At 38.3% G+C, this 20,979-nt stretch overlaps 3 protein-coding genes across 3 annotated transcripts in view; 1 reads left to right on the forward strand and 2 right to left on the reverse strand.

Annotated features, from left to right (window-relative positions):
- Positions 1–20,979, reverse strand: part of LOC145485132 (uncharacterized) — a 248,317-nt gene that overhangs the window by 127,588 nt on the left and 99,750 nt on the right. The window lies entirely within an intron of this gene.
- Positions 1,280–2,328, reverse strand: LOC145485210 (arf-GAP with SH3 domain, ANK repeat and PH domain-containing protein 3-like). Its single transcript, XM_081463913.1, has one exon. The coding sequence runs from the start codon at positions 2,305–2,307 to the stop codon at positions 1,633–1,635; it is 675 nt and encodes a 224-aa protein (XP_081320039.1). The 5' UTR covers positions 2,308–2,328; the 3' UTR covers positions 1,280–1,632.
- On the forward strand, positions 5,188–19,779 carry LOC145485667 (solute carrier family 75 member 1-like). The gene is made up of 13 exons (XM_081464302.1): positions 5,188–5,631; positions 11,296–11,434; positions 12,210–12,313; positions 13,317–13,475; positions 14,063–14,254; positions 14,901–15,000; positions 15,468–15,579; positions 15,727–15,782; positions 16,619–16,671; positions 17,339–17,429; positions 17,821–17,868; positions 18,525–18,614; positions 19,185–19,779. The coding sequence occupies exons 1-13, from the start codon at positions 5,188–5,190 to the stop codon at positions 19,274–19,276; spliced, it is 1,680 nt and encodes a 559-aa protein (XP_081320428.1). The 3' UTR covers positions 19,277–19,779.

Here is a 20,979-nt window from a genome sequence, read left to right on the forward strand (position 1 = left end):
AGACCAAGATATTTCGTAGGTGACACTTGCTTCACTGGATGGTCATTTATACTGAAAGAATTAGGAATTTTAGGAAATGTTGATAACTTCTGTCTTGACGTAACTAACATGAACTCAGTTTTTGTTAAATTCAAGGTCAGTTTATTGGCTGATGGCCATTTATATACCCTGTTTAAATCGTAGTTAAGACAGTCATCAGTATGTTTATAATCTACGCTAGCGAAGGTGAGGCTGGTGTCATATGCATACATTCTAGGTTGTGAAAAAGAAAGGGACAATCCAGCGGGTCATTAATATATAAAAGAAAAAGTAAAGGTCCTAGAATTGTTCCCTGGGGGACACCACATTTGACAAATTTTGGAGTAGACATAAAGGAGTTCATTAGACAAGTTTGAGTGCGTTCATTAGACAAGTTTGAGTGCGTTCATTAGACAAGTTTGTGATCGACGGTGTCGAAAGCCTTTTTCAAATCTAGAAAAACAACGGTATTGACGAAACCGAGATCAATATTCATGGCCCAACTATCCATAGCTTCGAGTAGCGCAGTAACCGTAGAGTGTAGAGAACGAGATCCAGATTGATAACAAGAGAGAATACAGTTTCAGTGAGATAGTGGGGTAACTGGTCATACACAACCCCTTCAAATATTTTAGCCACGACTGGGACTACTGATATTGGTCAATAGTTTGTTGGATCATTGCGTTTTCCAGAATTTTTCGCCACTGCCATAAGTTTTTGCGACGATTGTGGGAACCCGTTTTTTCGCGTGAACTTATTTTTGCGCAAAACTGATTTCCGAGTCGTGGCACACGATTTTAGTGTGAGTATACGCTTTGCCATTAAGAGATGTTGAGAAGCTTTTGCTTGATGATCATTCTTAACGACCTCCCTACAGCGGAGATTGTGTGTTCTCGGGACTTGGAAATTTAAACTCATCATGGAATAAAAGGAAACTGTATTCAGATTGACCGTGATTTCCAAGCAACGTTAGCTCAGTGTGGTTCTCAGCAGTCGACAACCTAATCCTGATAACGTTGTCTCTTTACATATCTTTAAATTGATTCCGTAGGCAAAGATATAAACAAGAACAGACCTATTCTTAGTTAGTTTCTAGTTTTGGAAGTGTTTCCCCTACGGCCAATTTCTCCATTTAAATTTGGTCACTAGAAAAGCCCGTTATGTTAGTGACCAATTTGTTTTCATTGGGTGAAGTTTAACTAAGAAGAGAAATTATCTTACTCAGTATGTTAAATATGAGACAGTTTATACCAAACCTGAATTAATAAAATGTTTCAATAATTTATTAAATATCAACATTGTTAGCTAACAAAACATTTCAATTGTTTAATGTCGCAAGCCTCTAGAGAATCCTTGGAATTTCCTTCCCCCAACAATTGATTTTCAACCCAGAATTCGTTTCTACTTGGAGGCAGTAATAGAAACATTGATATATACCTGTTGTCGCGATTGTCATATTTACATGCATTCAATTTTTCACAATTCTTTAAAACATTCTTGATCATCTGGGGTTAAATAATACTAAAAATACAATCTATACTGACAAAATAAACTTTAGAAAATGTAAGACTTTTAGAATAACTTAACGCAGTTGTCATTCTAAGTTCGTGTACCTCAACTACAGTGATTTAATTTCACTGATGTTAGCATGTGTTTATGACACTCGAAGTGTTCGTTCTCCCACGCTATCAGCAGTGGAGTTCTACCTTGCTTGTCAACCAAGTTAACATTCGCTCCTCTTTGTACGAGTAGTTTAACACAGTCTAAACTTCCTTTAGCGGCGGCCTTGTGAAGAGCGGTCTCTCCAGACGAACTCGGTTTATTAACATACCAAGGCTTTTTATCCAAGAGGTCTTCCAGTTCAGATACAGAGTTCTGGCTCGCAGCAGTAAGAATCAAAGCATACATGGAAAATGTGACACGTCTGCAATTTGGAGACGGAGTCGATGGTGAGCCCTGTTGCTCTCGACGAAGACATGATTTCACGGGTAGTAATTCAGTTCTTGTTGTCCTCACAGGACCAGTGTGTTCAACTTTAACAGTTCTTCGAAGAGTCCCGCAACTTGCGTCATAATGATTCTGTTCTTCCTCTTTGCTTCTTCCTGTCTTATTTGTGTTTGTTAATCGCAGCCACTCGCCGCTGAAAAGAAAACTTTCTGAACAAACTCTCCGGAGACTTTGCCCTTCTCTTGTTCTCTTCCAAATAAATGACATGCCTTCTTTGAACTTCATGATTTTCGGATTTTTATCTTCAGCGCACAGATTATTAAGTCCGTTTGCCTTCTCCATGAAGTTTACAACTGCTCGGTCATGCACAAGACTGTGTTTTCCTCCAGACAAATCAACTCCTACGCTTTACGAAAGATTCACGACTTTCCACATGGGAGGTTCCTTTGTTTGGAGTGCTTGACGTCCCGTCTTTTGTTGTTCAGGTCATACATCATTCTGTGGTCTATTGTTTAACATTCTTTTCAAGGAATTCATAACCCCGTCAGCTGTCAATTCTTTTGTGTTAGATCATTCACGTGAGTTCTAATCAGTTCTTTATTTATAGATTTGCGTTCACAAATTTAGTAATACCTCTTACAAAGCGTCCAGGTCACGCATAAAACAGCTGGTTTTGGCTCGGTAAGTGAATCCTCCGCAAAAAAAGGCGGGTCATGTGATGTCGCCATGTCACGTCTTTATGACTGGGTGGTACTTGTGTTTCTAAGGAAGACAATCTGAATAATGACTTGCCAGTACACGACATAGCAGTGGAATGTCTCGTACTAATGGACCAATGTTCGCTTCTAGATCTGTGTGGCAACACACGTCATCATGCGTTCCGTACCAACAGGTCATAGATTTCACTGCAATCAAAAGTGTAGAGATTTGTAATGTGAAGGACGACTTTTTTAATCGACAGGGTACATCTACAACAAGATTTTACTGAAGTGAAATAGCAGCGATAATTCTTTCGAGCAACGTCTTTGCATGATATCAATATTGATTATTTACATGGTTACGTTAAATACGTCGTTATCCTTAAGTGCCATCTGCCACTGAACTTCCACCTTCTTGTGCTGTGCCCTCGACAGAAGCTGGGATGTTGACGGTGATTCAGTTATATTTTTGCTGATGAAACTCCCTGTGAGCATTCAAATAGAAATATCGAGTAGTACTTTTCTGCGTCAGGTAAAGTTTGAACCTTGCCTGATTTTTGGTGGGTAATATCATCGAAGCTTGCAGCGCGGGTCGGCTTTGAGTGTTGCAAGTCTGCATGTCCACAGAATTCAAGCCAAATGGCACGGCTTGGTTTTGTGCATATTCATCGCACGGAGTAAAACTTCCTGACAACATGCTAAGCTTTGCTGTTCAATAAGTAAATGTGCCTAGCTCACTGAACTATTTGTCTTAAGAGATTGAATAGTTTAAGGAAATTGTTTATTGGTAACACTGATCTTGATTGGTGGTAAATTGTTTGCTATACTCATCTTCAGCGTTGTCAAAATTGTTTATTGTAAACAAAAGTTCATAGCGTTAGTTTCCAAATCAGTGGCTATGCGGCGCGTGCGTTATAAATCTTTGTACATTTCTTAGCCGACCTCTGTAAGACAACAACGTGAAATGACCAAAAATGACCACGTTCTACGTATTTTGGAGAACGCGAACGAGGGCGGCTAAATTTTCGTAATTTCCTTTGGAACCGACCGCTGGCGTTACACTTTTAGCTTGAGCAAGCTTTGAGCCCGACAGGCCCACTCAACAGGTCTAGACAATTGCGAAATTCGAATGTAAAATATAAATTCATTTTTACTAGCCATTGTCCTCGGGGTTGCTGTTGTCATTGCTTAAGCACCCTATTCAGTCGACGTTGTTTAGATGAAGGAAAGGTGGAAAACATGTTATAAACTTTTTCATAATACAGATAGGATCCTGCGCGCGCTCTGATTTGTCAAAAACCCATGTTTATCAGAGTTCAAAACATAGGAAAAGCGTGTTTTGTTGTTTTTCGCCACATTACCTCTGTTCCTCGAGAAATGTTGTTCTCAAATGCCCGTCGTTTTTTATCACAGTGTAATTCACGGCTTAGGCTTCTTTATTTGTTAAATAAACTACGGTATATTATTACGCTTTTCGGTACACACCACAAGTTTAAACGTAGAATTGAGATTCTTAAGCCAGCATAATTTTGGGGCCGCCTTTCAGTTACTAACACATAAAGACGCTTCTGAAGTCCTCAGTTTGGCTGCATGTTATCTGGTGTAGCTATACTGACTGGACTGTCTTCCGTTTTTGTTACTTTAACACTATACACCGAATTCTTCAATCGTTTTGCGATCTGAAGTCTGACAGATTTTCGCTGGAGTATCGTGCGCCTCCATCATTCAGTAGAAATTAAAAACACAAATAATTTGATTTTTGTTATTGCCGCTAGAAAGATCATTACTCGGTAACAGCTTGAATTTTATTGTTTATTCACTTAAGCACTGGATCGCTATCGGCAGCAGATATCCTGAGACTTTCTCGAATGCTATACCACCTCTTGTCTCAGTTCTCTTTTAAGATTTACAATGGACCATTTTATGAGAGTTCGAGAATCTGCTCTGTTACTTTCAGTTACATTGAACAACGAAAGCGGATTTTTTTTTTCTTTAGAGTTTAACAAAGAAACACAAAAATGGACGTCACAGGGTGGTTATTTTTGCTGGAATGGAGTTTGATGTAAGTATTCTTAAGCACGTACCGACCCTTGTGCATGGTATGAGTGTAGAACTTTCCCAATCTTACTCCGTGATATTTGTATGTTTTGTGTTACTTCAGAAATTTAATCATAAATCTCAAGGGTTATTGACAAAACTCATCAGAAAACAAAGGTTCAATCTTGTTTTCTCGTTGAGCAACTGACAAAAGATCTTCTCATGCATCAGTTAACGTCAGTCATTAGTGAACGGTGGGTTAACGAACACTTTATCTAATTAACAGTTCTTTAAAGTTTAACACCTCGACCCTTTCAGAGACCTCTAAGTGACGTGTACCTTTTCTATAGCTTTGTCTTAAATTAAGCAAATCAAGCTTGTTCCACAGAATTTCTCGTGTGAATATTGATCTTTGAAGGCTTGACATCAGGTAATTCGTTGCCATGAAGTAACTTCAAACTCATTTCACCCGAACGAATATGCTGATATGCCTTTTTCCAGACGGCTGAGTAAGTCAGAAAGGTCTTTCAGACAATTCCAGTGTAAATTTCAAGAAGAAGAAGGAATCATTGATGGGCCTAACTTAGAACAAGACCTGGCCAACAGTAATCGTTCACCGAGCAAATCGGATCCACCGAAGATATACGTGGAAGATAATCCTTTGGACGTAGGGCTGGATGGCCTGCCGAGAATTCACCCTGCGGTCTCAGAAGGAAATGTAGAACTGCTTAAAGAGCTGATAGAAAGCGGAAAGGAAGATGTAAACATGCCTGATTCGGAATGTTGGCCTCCTTTACATACAGCTATCAAACAAGGCAGACTTGATTGTGCAGCGTACTTGTTGAAGAAAGGAGCGACAGAGTTTTACGAGAGACAACAGCGAGAATACCAAAAAAGATTGGGTGTTTCAAACGGTATCGCGAAATACAGGGCAAACTCGTATAAGTAGTGCCAGAGAGTTTTGTTTTCCTGGATAACTCTTACAGTGGTATATCAATTTGTAGTAATAAGATTTCAAAATGAAAAGCCGTGACGAACACGACACAAGGGCTTGGATGAATTCTTATCCACGAAATTATCGAATTAATTACGGTGTTTGGATATTTGCTGTCTGCATTTCAGGCTTGCATTTCGTTTATACTCTTCTAGGTATTGATTTCTCTATTGGTTGTAGTATATCCCGCAATATCCTTTGTAATCTTGTCTATTGTGGTCTTGCCAAGTTCTGAAATGGCTACCACACCTGAAGTTGTGCACATTTGATTTCCATACTGTACAAACTTTTCCACATTTTGTATATAGGTCATTTGCAATCGGCTAACTAACTAAACAAACAGGTTTATCTTTAGCAGGTTGTTGTGAAATTTTAACACCTTTCACCGACCTTAAACTGTAGCTATTAAGAGGCACCCTCTGTAATTTTCAACTATGGCCATTTGGACCAGAAAAAATCAAATTCCTCAAACTTTCTCAGATGAATGGTCTAGATAAGTGATTCACAAAAATATAACTTTCAGCTCAATTCGATTCGTATTTTAGCGCTGGGGCCACCATCTTGGTTTTGCCCCTGTAAGAGGGCTTTCAGCGGCCATTTTAGGGCACATTTTTAACAATTTGCCATACAAAGAAAACGATCTAAATCCGGGTAAAAACCCTTTAGTCGAGACAAGCAAATGTTTCTTGTTACATTGAGAGGCTGTTTTGGCAATTTGATCATCACCTGATTTTTCTACAGAATTCTAAATTTCTTCCCTTTCGGACTACTCATGAAGCGCCATAAAAAAGGCGAAGTTTAAAGGAAAATATCGCCAAAAGTACATCACTTGAGATCCCAAAACTACCCTCCACTTAAAGAGCAATGTCTCACCTGTAAAAACATGCAATAAAATTTTGGGGCAGTTAAAACTGTAAAATGTTGGAAGAAGAAGTTTAAGCTGTGCTTTTGTCAACAAAGACCGCCGTCCTAATTAGCATAATAACGTGAAAATAACGATGCACAGAGAAAATAATGATATATTCCACTTACCTCGCGACATGTCGACAACTGGATGTTCCACGATGCCTCATGTTATATTTCCAGTATGTTTCAGCCACATTTTCGGTGCTTAGTGTACGAAATCACTCTCAGACATCGCCACGGTTAAGCAGATTTCAACTCTCCGAAGCCCGCTTCATAACATCTATCAATATTATTTGTCTTTCGCCTCATAAGCCGCCGTTTACAAGAAGTTTAACAATTTGCTGAGATCCTAACTGACCCAGAAGTCTGTTAGCAGCCTTTAAAATCCTCCTCTTAATCGAGGATTCTCATCAAGAACTCGTTTAAGCTCAATTCTGTTTTCATCTGTTGTGCATCCGCCATTATTCCACAGATTGCGTTACATTTGACAAATGCACATTCCAACGGGTAGGGGTAGGGTGGGTAGGAAGTGAAAATGTAACCGACATTAAAGCCATTTTACGCATTTCTGTGTCTAAACTAGTAACTGGCTTTCCCAAAATGATTTGAACACGAGCTTCTGCTTGCAGGTATTTTCTAGGTCATTTTTTTGCAGGGTAGGTCGGGGGGGGGGGGGGAGGGGGTCGTGTATTAAAAAAAAAACGAAAAAAAAGGAAACGATAGACAGTATCAGGTCAAAGGATTATGATCTGTGTATCTTGATCAGCTTTCTCAGTTCATCAGTGAGGCCCTATTAGGGGTTTTCAGGATACTGGATATTTGGGTAAAACGTTAATAGGATGCAAGAAATTTAGGGGAAATATTGATGGGGTAGAGCATGTTTAGATCAGATAAAACAGGACATTAATTGAGTAGGAAATCGTTGAACTGGATTTAACAGTATACAAGATATTTAGGACAAAAATTAATAGGATTAGGGATACACCGACACACACCCCCCCCCCCTCCCACTATGGAGCCTCAACAATGGTCAGCTATTTAGGATAAAAGAAATGATGTATGTCAACTGCTATAAGCATTTATTCTGGACTCTTAGTGCTTGTATCACGTTGAAATATGAAAGTTTTGTATCAAATGTTTGGGGTTTTAAGGTTAGGTAACGCAGCTCCTGGTTAGTAATTTCGAAGCCCACACTTGTTACACTGAATAGATAGATAAAGACGGGGCTGGAGAAATAAACAGAGAATGAAATGTGTCCCGAATTCTGTACCGTTTAACACGAATTTCTTACATGGCAACCTTTGTGTCTGCAAAGAGATCGAGGCACAACATTCCACATTATTGCTGTGTTTAGACTTGAACGGTTTACCGAGGTATCAGAGTTTACTAACTTAGGTAAACATTTTCCGTGTGTAAACGCCAACTGATACTTTGGTAAATGCCGCAAAAGACAAAAGAAATTTAACCGAAGTAAAAGTTGTAATTACCCTGTGATCAGGCATGGTTACAGTTGGTAACCAAGGTCAAGATGCCAGATATATCCGCTTGTGGCGGCGTAATATTTCATTTCTCGCGGTGAGCGGATTGTGCGACAAACGTTTCTTTTCCAGTTTTAACAATCTTGGCAGATAACATGGAAAGATTGGCTCGATCTTCTTACGGCGAACAATCCGTCGCGTAAAAGAAAGCATTGTATTTTTCATTCTCAGTATTACTTACAACTTTCTCTCGATAGACTTCGATCCTTTGTTGTGTAATTATTGTCGATATATTTTGCCACCAGGGAGGATGCTGCATACACAACGTATCCACGTTTCTACGCATATAACAATGCTTTCTCTGGGTATGATCAAGCAACTGAATTTTCGCCGCAATATTATGGAATACGGTCCTCGCCTATGAAAATTTGCTCCTGTTCCACTGCGGTGGGATCCTCGTGCAAGTTCGATTTAATGACGTTGTTAATGCAGCGCGCGCGAATGTTGAAAGATCAACTTGAGTTATTTGAGCCGGTATAAACACTGGAAAAATTTACCAAGGTTAAGTAACTTGACCTTAGTAACTGTTTACCTTGGTAAAAGCTCAAATGTAAACAAAGCATATATTTGTAAACAACTATCCTAATCTCATTGACAGCCATTAGTTTTTGACGAGAATTTTCATTTATTACAAACAGAATACGGATAGAACTCCAATAAAAAGCCTCTTCCTTGTTTTTTTTGTTCAGCATTATACTCGTGTCTTTCGCTGCCCGAAATGCCATCAAATGCTGCGAAAGGCAACAGACTGACAAGCAGTGCGCAAGAAAAGTTTTTCTCGGGTCAGGAAACGGTCATAAAAGTCGAAGCAATTAATGTAGCACAAAAGATGAGGCGCTCAAAAGATAAGGCCAGAATTAGGCGGTTCACCTGTGATGAGTTCCTGACTCCTTGCCACGTTTAATCCTTCCTCTCGAGAATGGCTTCCAAGCTCAGAAACAGACAGGAGAAGGTCCTCCAAGAAGACACAACAGCCGCTGAGAATCAAGCTGCAGCTATTTTTGACAAGGTTCAGTTAACTCATCCAATTGCTTATGAATCATTCAACTTGTGTGCCTTAAACGCATCTATAATGTCTTTAAAAAGCTAAGCGTCAACATAAGTGTTTCGCTTGATAGATGCGGGTATTTTAAAGCGCCCTGCTTAGGGTCGAAAACTAGTCCTGTGCAGACATGCAGCTGTGTTCCATCACAGAGCTGAACGACATTAGTTGACAGGTGTCACAGTGATATGTGTATCCCCGTGATATGTGTATCCCCGCACACATATCACCAGTGATATGTGTATCCCCCGTGGGGATACACAAAACACTGATACGCGCCTGGACATTCAACGAACAAAATGGCGACACGGTTGCGAGGTTCCGACGAGCGCTGTAAAGAGTAGAAGAAACCAGAAATGAATTCGCGCCCAACGGAGCAGATTAGGATTTCTTGAGTTTGGTTGAGTTCCAACCGACTCGATTGTATATCTGACTAAAACTTCGAACAGCGGATACGCATATCACTAATTATTTCATGGCACAGTGATCTCAGTGTGTATCCCCTAAACACAGCCGTAAACACGGCTTGGGTTCACTGAAATTTGAAACTCGATAATTCCACTAAGAACGCGTGCACGCGTGCACGGGATAATAAGCGATACACATATCACATCACATATCACTGATTATTTCATGAACTAGTGAAATGTGTATCCCCATGGACACAGCTGTTATATTGGCTTTCTACCCAAGAAGAAAAATGCCCATAACATTTGCATTGTCAAAACTGGCTTGCTAGAAATATTCACACCCGGCATTTATTCATAGCTTGGGATTTCTGGAGTTTCACTGACCTCGGTTGTACACCGTCGCCGACCGCATGCAGGGGATACACATATCACTAATTATTACATGGCGCAGTGATATGTGTATCCCCTGAAGACAGCCGTAATCTAGGCTAACTGCCGAAGAATAAACGTCGAATATTGTGAAACGTGCTAGCAATATTCGCAGTATAGCAATGTATACAGCTTGAGACTTAACATATCTTACAAAAAGTCGAAATGAAAAGCGGGTGCAGGGGATACACGAGTGCCACTAATCATTTTATGGCGATCGGGTCGAAGCCGTGATATGTGTTTCACTCCACGAATAATTCAGATGCAAACAAGGCGATGAACAGTGGAGAATATGCGTTACTCGAGGGGTGAGAATGCACCGCGCAATTAATATCGTCCTAGAAATCCGGTGCCGTGAAACTCAAATTGAAATATATCTAGATCCATTTGGTGTTCAACTTTAAATTCATTATATCCTGCTCGCAGAAAACCAGTTAGGATCAAGAACACAATTCCAGCAGCATATTTTTACAGGTGAGACATTGCTCTTTAAGCGGACGGTAGTTTTGGGATCTCAAGTGATGTACTTTTGGCGATATTTTCCTTTAAACTTCGCCTTTTTTATGGCGCTTCATGAGTAGTCCGAAAGGGAAGAAATTTAGAATTCTGTAGAAAAATCAGGTGATGATCAAATTGCCAAAACAGCCTCTCAATGTAACAAGAAACATTTGCTTGTCTCGAATAAAGGGTTTTTACCCGGATTTAGATCGTTTTCTTTGTATGGCAAATTGTTAAAAATGTGCCCTAAAATGGCCGCTGAAAGCCCTCTCAGAGGGGCAAAACCAAGATGGTGGCCCCAGCGCTAAAATACGAATCGAACTGAACTGAAAGTTATATTTTTGTGAATCACTTATCTAGACCATTCATCTGAGAAAGTTTGAGGAATTTGATTTTTTCTGGTCCAAATGGCCATAGTTGAAAATTACAGAGGGCGCCTCTTAAGGAGGTTGGCAACAGTTTCCAGCACTTTTCTAACAGCTATTCTTTGAAGGATGAATACTACCACTGTTTAACAAGTGATGCTACAATAATGGTATCACACAAATGCCCAATTATTAGTACACAAGTTACGGTCATCCTTTTTATATAACAGGTTACCATAGCAACAATACAACCTGTTCAAAACACCGTTAATGTAAGCTTTAAGTGCCTATAATTTAAAAATGAGTTTGGTGACCCCCATTTTTGATTATCAAAATGAGCATGATGAGAGGCAACTTTTTACAATGTTTAAAAAAATTCTGTGGAGAAGGTTAAAAGCCACATTGAAATTTAGAAAATTCAACTGTGTTTAAACATTGTGAATTTTTCTCTTCACAACAGGTTGTACTATTCAATCATGCAGCAAGTCGACATTTTCAGGGAGTTGCTGGGAATGCCAGACAATGAACGTTTTAATGTTGTGTTATTTGGAGGTACATGTAGGACTACATACATTTATATGGCATGAGATTCCTTAGTATCAATAATAATTATAATAGCAAAAAATACACAGCAATGGTTTTTAATTTTAAAAAAATACACAGCAATGGTTTTAATTTTAAAAAAATGCACAGGAGTGGTTTTTGATTAAATTGAAGGTTACATGCAAAAATTCAGGTACTTCTGAACAAAACAAAACTGACCTATGATTGGTATTACAGTGAGGGCACTCGAACCATGGACACTGCATTTTTTCATACATTGTTTGGTGACTACATGTATTCCAATAGGGATCTTCATATTAACAAAAGGATTTAAAGTGTTTTTGCATAGTAAAAATCCCTTTAGTATCTTTTACATTATATCAAGAGCCCTCATTCTGTGGTCACCCAAAAAATGCCAGGTGTACTAGTAATTCATGATTTTCGAGTGTCCTTACGCTGTAAAGCAGTAAATGCTTGTGGGGTCGTGAATTACAGATGCATACAGTACAGTACAGTGTTGTAATACCAGACTACATGGAAGCCTTCTAGCTATGAGCTCTCAAATAATGTGTGCTGTCAATTGATAAGAAAAGAAAATGTCAACTAATTATTGCTTTAAGAGTTAGGGAGTTTGCAGTGATACCGTAGACAAATGCAGTATTTAGAGTGGAAGTTGACGGTTGTAATGGCTTTTTGTGCAGGGCATCTATCAAGATTGAATTGGAATTTGTGACTACCATCTGGAGATTTGTTATAACTTTCAAATGTAATTTTCTGGCTGCAGGTTTCATTGGGTCACTGTTTTCCCTTCTCCAGTTCTTATGTTGTCCTTTAATTGGTGCAGTGTCCGATGTATTTGGAAGAAGATTGCCAATGATTGTTTGTATGGTGAGAAAGTCCTTACATGTCTTGAACATAATTAGTGGAGCTGAGACATTATTTTAAAATAGATCTGGAACTGTTAGTAGCCTGAACTGTTGATAGTAGCCTGTTAGTAGCCTCAATCTTTCGTTCATTATTTTGTTCCTCAAATTACATTTTTATAGTCAGACTGGCCTGCAGATAGCTAGTGGTAGTCTAGACAGGCCAGTCTATTAAGATCTAATTATCAACATTTTTATTAATAAATATATTATAATAGAAAGGTTAGAAAAAGTAAATAAAATAGAAAGGTGGGAAAAGAATAAAAAAAAGTCATGGGTCATCATATTAATTACTACTGTAGATAATATATGTACCATACATCATTATTATTTAATTTTATTAATTTTATTTATTATTGTTATTATTATTATTATTATTATTTACTACTACTACTACTACTTCTTTGAGAGCACTTACATGCAGTACGTAGTATATTTTCAGTTCTGAGTTTGAATGAGTTTTTGGTAGTTCTCTCAGAGAGCATGGTATCTCATTCTTGAAAAGGCATTTTTGTAATTAAAGTTTTGGGGGTTTATGTTAATAATTCTTGGAGGTAGAAGAGTGTGTGTTTTAAGAATGAGCATTGGATGTTTTTGTCAATAAATTACAAAAATATATATTATGTTAATTGGTTAATTGGTTCTGAAGCAGTGCTAACATCATGCATCAATTCAGATAAAGATTTATAGTACAAAGAGTTTAAAGACAAAAACTTAGCATTCATAAACAATGCAATGGTATGTTCATTTTTCTTTGCAAAGTACATGACACATAATGCACGTTTTTTTTTTCTATACATTAAGATTTTGTGAACCAATTTTATGAAACAGCTTTACTATTGTTGAAATCCCTTCCACAAAAGATCTCAAGAAAATACACTTTTTAAAAAAGGCTGTCTTAAAAAATAACCACTTTCATCAGGCACAGGTTGTAGGTTTTTATTTGAACTGACCTGTCCATATTTCAGATGGGAGTGCTGGCTTCTTATGCTGTCTGGGCATACTCGTGGAACTTTACCATCTTTGTCATTGCCAGAATCATTGGTGGATTATCTAAAGGCAATGTCACCATCTCTACAGCTATCATTGCTGATGTTACTTCCACAAAGAACAGGGGGAAGGGAATGGTAACAAAAACACCTTTCAAATCAAAAGACTAGCATTTGAATGGCCATACATTAGGGTTTGAACTGCTTCTTAAAGGGCCCTAGTCAGCCACACCTTTTTTTTGTTTCTAACATCGAAGAGTTTGGCTATATTATATTTTATTCAAAGCATGTCCCAACAAAGGAAATCACTGTGAAACTACTAAAGATACATGTAATTAAACATACATGTACTTTCAGGAACACAACTTATAGTAAAGCAATAAGTTTTTGCTTCACCCTGCAATATCAATAATTTCGATGGCATCAAAAATGGCGGAGGCTGACTAGGATTCTTTAAAACAAAACATTCCACAGTCGTTGGCTTGAGACCTGTTTGAAATACACACAGGAAGTTATGACAAGCACTCATGCTTTCTAGGCTTCATTGAAAATACAAATACTCAGTCATAAATTATACATAAATTATGGGTATGGGGTCAGAGTTTTTTAATCTTTAATTTACATGTATTAACAGTCGAATTAATTAACTTTAATTTAATTGAACTAGATGATTTTTATGAAGTTCAACATAATTATGCTGTGTGTTCTTTGGTCTCTGTCAACAGGCTCTTGTTGGTATTGCATATTCCTTTGGCTTTATTATTGGGCCTGTGATTGGTGCTGTATTTGCCAAGAGGTCATCACTTGAGAGTGGAAACCCTTACCTCTTACCAGCCTTGTTTGCAATTATTTTGACTGTAGCAGACATCTTGTTTGTGTATACATGTCTTAAGGAGACATTGCCAAAAGAAAAAAGGGTAATACTTGAAATACAGTGTAAATGCTTATAAGTTGAGATTTTAACTGACTGAGATGAAACTTGACGTACACCTTACATTGTACTGTAGATATAATGTATTTATATGTGGTTCTTATTAACTAAGTGGGAGGTATGTACAGGAGCGTCTTGACCGAGATCTTGAGTACTCAGCAAATGCACACAAACAAGGAGAGATTCTCCCATACTGGCCAACCAAGTGTGGTTAATGAGATGGTCATAACACTGAGTGTAGCCAGAGATTAAAACTTCAGTTTGCTGAAGACCTAAGACCCAAAAATGAAGACCTGAAAACGAAGACCGGAAAATGAAGACTCCTTTATTTTCTCTATTTAACATGATCGTGCTATCAATGATTCTCCCATACAAACCCTCAGTGTAGCCAGCTTATACATAAATTTCAATCCTAGCACTCTACATGTACATGTAATTATTATCCTCATGTTTGACCAATAAGCTATGAACATTAAAACTGAAAATTAAAAGTCCTAATAATATGCATAATTATTATCCTGATTTTGTATTCATTTGTTGAATTGCTCACTTACATGTATGTAGCTATACACAGTCAGTTAATCGTACCAATTTTTTCCTAATATATACATAATTTTTTTCTTTTAAAAAAGGCAAAGTCTCTACTATCTGAATTTAGAAATGCCAGCCAGCTTCTCAACCCTGTGTCACTCCTCAAGTTTGATGCAGTGGAGATCAGATCCAGTAAAGAAAGCAGGTGTAAGAATGTAATGACCAATAGTAGTTTTGAGTTTGGATGAAATTCATTAACTTTCTATTATTATTAATTTTTAAGTTCCGGTATATTGGTGAGAACCCTAGAGAGCGAGACCCTCACTGGTACACACCTACATGTACATGTAGGAAAAAAAAGGCTAGAAGCAATCTGCATATAAGACTTCATCCAGATAACATCAACGGGATAGTAAAATTTTAATTCTTGAAGGATGGATATACCTGCAGTCAAAAACCATGCAACAGGAGAACAGTAAAACAGCTGATTACAGAAAGAACAACTTTGTGCCAGAGCAATAGAACAAATTATGGAGGATTAGAATGCACCACTCAAAGCTGAGTTTCATGATGGTGCTGCATAACCTGGTCTGTAAGCCTGATCAACTCCAATAATTAGCAATCTTGATATCTTGAATGAAGTGGGTGTGATTTGTTGTATTTTCTAGATCTAAATGCAGTTCGTGGCCTTGGCTTGGTGTATTTTCTATTTCTATTTTTCTTCTCTGGACTTGAGTTTACGCTAACATTTTTGACGCACAAGAACTTCAAGTATTCAAGGTATGTGTGTACCAAAAGTAAGTGAAGTATTTACTGAAAATTACACAGTGGAACTTTGTTTTACATTGGTCATGACTCTGCCTTGGACAGGCCACATGGCATGGCTGCAAGCTTTGTAATATGGTATGAATGTATTTATTTTTTTAGCATGCAGCAAGGAATGATGTTTTTCTTCATAGGAATCACCATGGCCATTGTGCAAGGTATTATTGAATTATTCCATAGGGTTATAAGAACTCTGCAGATGGCAATTAGGCAAAATATTCCAGTTATATGTAATGATGGCGCGAGCAAAGAGAATATACATTTTGATGATCAAAGTATACATTGAATTCTTTCCCTTTTTCATCACGGTGTTTTCTGAAAGAAATAGAAAACATGTTCTCTGTGTTTCTATCGAGTTATAGATAAGAAAGACTTGGGAAAGTTTGGGAGAACCCTAAAAGCTGTGGAATATTACACTCGGCCAGTGGCGGATCCAGACTTTAAGCTAAGGGGAGCGGCCTGGTTTTGTTTTACTTGAGGGCCCGGGTCCCCCAGGCCTCTCCCATAGATCTGCCACTGTTGCCTATGTCTCATGTTCCCACAGCATTTCTCATTCTCCCAAACTTCCACTCGTGTTGCTACATTCATAACTCGAGAGAAACATGGTACACATTTTCTATTTCTTAAATGAAATTCAAACTGGGCTTAGCCACAGCTTAATTATTTTGCTAACTGCTGCTAAAGTATGATGTGTTAATTAATGTCTCAGTCACAGCATAAGATGTGATATTCAAATTACTCAGAAAACACAGGAGTGTATTGTGTTATACAATGTATAATTATTTCAAAGTGAACATTTGCGACATAATATTGTAAATACTACTACAGTATGAAAAAGGAAATTTTTGTTAAACCAACATATAGACATAAACACTCAGCTACATGTGTCTGAGCCATGGTTCTTGAGGAGAGTTATCAGAGCATATTTCCTTGCTTAAATTGATTATAAACTCATCAAGTTCTTTGTTGACTTTTCTTGTTTTATCCTTGTTAGGTGGTTATGTCCGTAGACAAGCTCCAGGAACAGAAAAGAAGACAGCTCTTAAGGTAGAACTGGATGGCAATTGCATTTCAGTTCACAAATGTTTTCTTTTACACTAGCCAGAGTGCATTATATTGATCAGGAGTGCAAGTGTTAATGAGGCAGCATCTTTTGTCATTTATGCTGTAGAAGTTATGTAACTGTTGATTTTGACTGGCAGAAAAAGCACAGGGAATGTCTTAGACATGTTAGTATTTAGGATTGACAGACAAATGTCATTCAGTATCAACAGATTTGCTTGCTTAGAAAACTACTGCTCTGCATTTTTCTGACAATGTTTCTGAACATCCTTCTTCTCTCCTCCCTCTCTTCTTCCCTGACCCTCCCTCTCCCTCTCTCCTCTCTCTCCTCTCCTGACCCTTCCTCCCTCCTCCTCCCTCCCTCTCTCCTTCCCTCCACCCTCCTTCCCTAAACCTCTCTTCCTCTCTCCTCTTTCCCTCCCTCTCTGAACCACCCTCCCTCCTTCCCTTAACCTCCCTTCATCCCTCCTCCCTCTCTCCCTGACCCTCCCTTCCTCTCTCCTCTCTCCCACCTTCTCCGAACCTCCCTCCTTCCTCCCACCCTTACACCTTCACTCTTAACTTTTCTTCCATCCTATCTCTTATTCTTTCTTCCTTCCTTCCATTTTTCTTTCTTTTTCTCATTCTTCCTTTTTTCATTAACATCCTGCAGGGTATGGCAGCGATAATGCCAGCAATGGTTATTGTAGGCCTGGCAAAGACTATCCCCACTCTTTACATGGGGCTAACATTGTTCTCCTTTGGTAAGTCCTTTTTTCAATGATACTTAACTCTTTGAGAGCAGATGATTTTATTCTTCAGTCCTCTCATTATGTACAAGTAGATAATCTTGAGGTATTTTATTTATGCCATGCAACCACAGTTGAATGCACTGGCTTAGTGCTGAAAATGTGATCCCAGACAGTATGCAATTGGCAAAGTTTTGTTGATGCCTTTACTGGTGAAAAAAGCTGGCTTTACAGGGCTTGTCTGTTATACAGCCACAAGGACTTGTAATACTGTAAGTTTCACCAGGCTCTGCTCCCTTCCCTCCCAGGAGAAATTTAAAAGAAATTGATAACAAAATTTACCCCAATGACGAGTTTCACTGTAACTGTAAATTAAAGTATCTTTTGGTTAACTTTTCCTTTTTAGGATCAGCAACAGTAGTACCTTGTCTGACAACTATGATCTCTCATCACGGTAAGACGAATGATTGAATAGCTTCTTTATTTCAGTTAATAGAGCACTAAAAATACTAAAATATGGGGACACTGTAAAATACATTTAAACACACAAAATCTAATTGGCTTTTCCTAACCTCTCTAATCACCGTAATGAGACAGGCAAAGTTAGCTCACTAGTCTGCGCCAAGCACTCTGAGTTGGAATTCTTGCATTGATCAGTATGTTGTGTTCTTGGACAAGACACTTAACTGTCACGGTGCCTCTCCCCTGTCAGGTGTATAAATAGATAGCAGTGAATTTATGCCAGGGAACCCTGCAATGGACTTGCATCTCATCCAGGAGGTTGGGGGTGGAATTACGGTACTCCTGGTCACTTCATGTTCAGAAACTGGAGATACGCACAGGCCACTACAAGGCTCAAGGGCAGCCTATCAAGTGCCTTGATTGCACTGACCTAAATGTTTGTCTCGCAGAAATCATGAAAATTATTAATGGTCGTGCTCTAGGTGATAGAACTGACAAAAGTAAATCTTCTGTTCTGTTCTAACACAAACAGTTTATGACAATGTTTGTTGTTGTGGTTGGCCTTTTCAGAGTGGAGAGGAGTGAAGGGTTGGGATACCAAACGTTTTGTTGTTATTTATATTTTAGTGTAATTTAACACTTACTTAGGAAATGCTGATCAGAAGGGGAAAGTCATGGGAATTTTCAGATCCCTTGGGGCCTTGGCACGAGCGATTGGTCCTGTCGTGAGCTGTACAGGTGAGCGGTCCGTTCTGATTGGCAGTCCAGTTGGACTGCACGCGAAGTTACTACGCCACCTTATTTTATACATTAACTAGAAATACTACGTGTTCCCCTCAAAAACAACTTAAATATGACGACGGAAAAGCCGAATGACATCTAGTGAAAAACGACTGTAGATTTTACCTTTGAAAGTCCCAATCATTGTCAGGATCTGTTGAGAACGCCTGTGGCTGTTAAAACTTGCTCAGGCTAATGATGTATAGCAGCGTTCAATTCTAAATGGGAATACGAAAAATTGGCCGCCGTCGATCGCGTTCCCTAGACTACGCAAACTTAGTCATTTTGCCCAGAGTGGCTCCACATGTACGCACATGTACAGCCATTGTTGTTCTCATTATACACTCTTGTGTTTGGTGCGTTTATACTTCCTGAATGCGTCCGTCCATGTATTCGTCTTTTTTGTCGCCTCGTCTGTTTATTGTTTACTGTTTTTTGCTTGTTTGTTTGTTTGCTTGTTTATTTATTTCTTTTCTATCTTTATTTAGTGAACGCATAATTCATTCATACTCTATTTGTGTCCCTCAGTCTACTGGTGTGTAGGGCCCTTCTGGTGTTACTTTGTTGGCGCTCTCCTGTTTATGCTCCCCATGAGGGTCTTGGTAAAGTTACCAGCTTAACAAGAGTCAAGCAAGATAGTTTTTATTTTTCAAGAAACAGATCAAGATACGCTGTGTTGGTCTGGAGTTAGTCTTTATGACGCAAGCTGGAATAGCTCCTAATTGGTAATTCCTAAACAGTTATTTGGCCCCGAAGACTGCATAATTAATTTCTTACCTCATTGCAGCTAAATTTTGCAAGAACTAGGTGACACTTTCATTGCTTGCTATCGTCGAAGTTGCACAAATCGATGTAAAAAGTTGTAAAACACAAAACTAAGAAAGAAATGGGAAGGTGGTCAACTCGTGTCACGCAATATATTTTTTACATGTGACTGTTGTAATATGCTTCTTCTTAAGCAATAGGTATCGAAGCGGGCAATACTCGTATGTACAATAATTGTGATAATAAAAGCTTCATACTTAGATGTCGTTTTTATTTTATTTATTTATTTTTTTTCATTTTAGTAGTTGGCATTGTGAGAACGAAATGTTAAAATGCGGACAAGAAAACAAAAATAAATGAGAATATATGAAAGATCGTATATTTGAATTGCGGAATCTTGCGATGACGAACTACAAAATAACACAAAACAATACAATTCAATGTAATGCAATAGAAATTTATTATGTTAATGAATCACAGGTTCTAAGTAATTTACAATCGCAACTGAACAGTATATCTGCGCCTAACAAAGTCTAAATTGTTATTATTCCTTGTTTTGAACAACTAAAAACTTTTTCCATCCTCTTAGAAAACCAATCAGTCGATTGGCTCGCTAAGGGAGATAAACACGTGAAAGGGGCGTGGAAGTTTGTCGAAAGAAAATTGAATGTTGAAACCACTAAACACCTCGGATGTGGCTTAAGCTATATTTTACCCCTTAAAGATGCAACATCTAAAAAAGGCAAATCAGAACTTTAATGACTTTCGTGACAATGTCATCCAAGGCTTTCTTCTGTGAAGAGATTTAAGTACTTCCATGCCCGGTCGATTTAAACCACTTACACAATAAGATGAAATTTTTGCAAACCTTCAGAATTCAATGATTGCTGAGAAAATTGGCCCAAGTCTTGAAAAAAATTCGCAAGAAAATTCTCTAAAAGAGACAACATAAAACATCCCCGCCTCTTTCACATGGGGACCCCTCCGTCCGCCCCATCGAACTGAGAAACTTTGCATCAATATTGGGTAACAAAGTCGCTCGACAGATCCCAGCCTTCTTAAGAGATATGCGTGATTAATTTCGACAACAACATTAAAAAAAATTCGTTTGCAACCACGGCAAAAAAAAAACGTTCGTTTCTCTACTGCTTCTGTGAAAAAAGAAAACCAGTTGTACTTGTATTAGACAATGGTAACGAAAGAAAATCAAAGCAAACTTGTCTTTTCTATTTCCAATGTCCTTGCAGAAGTTTCTTGGTTCATTTCTTGATGTTTAATTTCTATGGAATACTCCACTGACGAAATCTTTGCTTCCTAAGACAACAAAAAAGAACAATTTGAAGATATTCTCTTAAAGTCTACTAACCATTGCATAACATTAATTTCTCTTTAGCAGAGAATAAAGCCTGAAAAAAAAAAAAAATTGAGGCAAAAGTCAAGCTTGAACGGGATTCAAAACTATGACCGCTACTATATCGGTGCAGTGCTTTACCAACTGAGTTATCAAGTCAACTGTGAGCTGATCGATTATTTGTGTGTTCATTGTCGTAATATATTC

The sequence above is a fragment of the Orbicella franksi genome, chromosome 4 (assembly GCF_964199315.1).
Source record: "Orbicella franksi chromosome 4, jaOrbFran1.1, whole genome shotgun sequence".
Lineage (NCBI taxonomy): Eukaryota > Metazoa > Cnidaria > Anthozoa > Scleractinia > Merulinidae > Orbicella > Orbicella franksi.

Excerpts from the sequence above, each read along its gene's own strand:
- LOC145485210 (XM_081463913.1), bottom strand. The coding sequence starts at position 2,307 with ATGGAGAAGGCAAACGGACTTAATAATCTGTGCGCTGAAGATAAAAAT.
- LOC145485667 (XM_081464302.1), top strand. The coding sequence starts at position 5,188 with ATGCCTTTTTCCAGACGGCTGAGTAAGTCAGAAAGGTCTTTCAGACAA. Across the intron at positions 5,632-11,295 it reads ACGGTATCGCGAAATACAGG|AAAATTCAACTGTGTTTAAA; the intron begins GCAAACTCGTAT and ends ATTGAAATTTAG. Across the intron at positions 14,255-14,900 it reads CATTGCCAAAAGAAAAAAGG|GCAAAGTCTCTACTATCTGA; the intron begins GTAATACTTGAA and ends CTTTTAAAAAAG.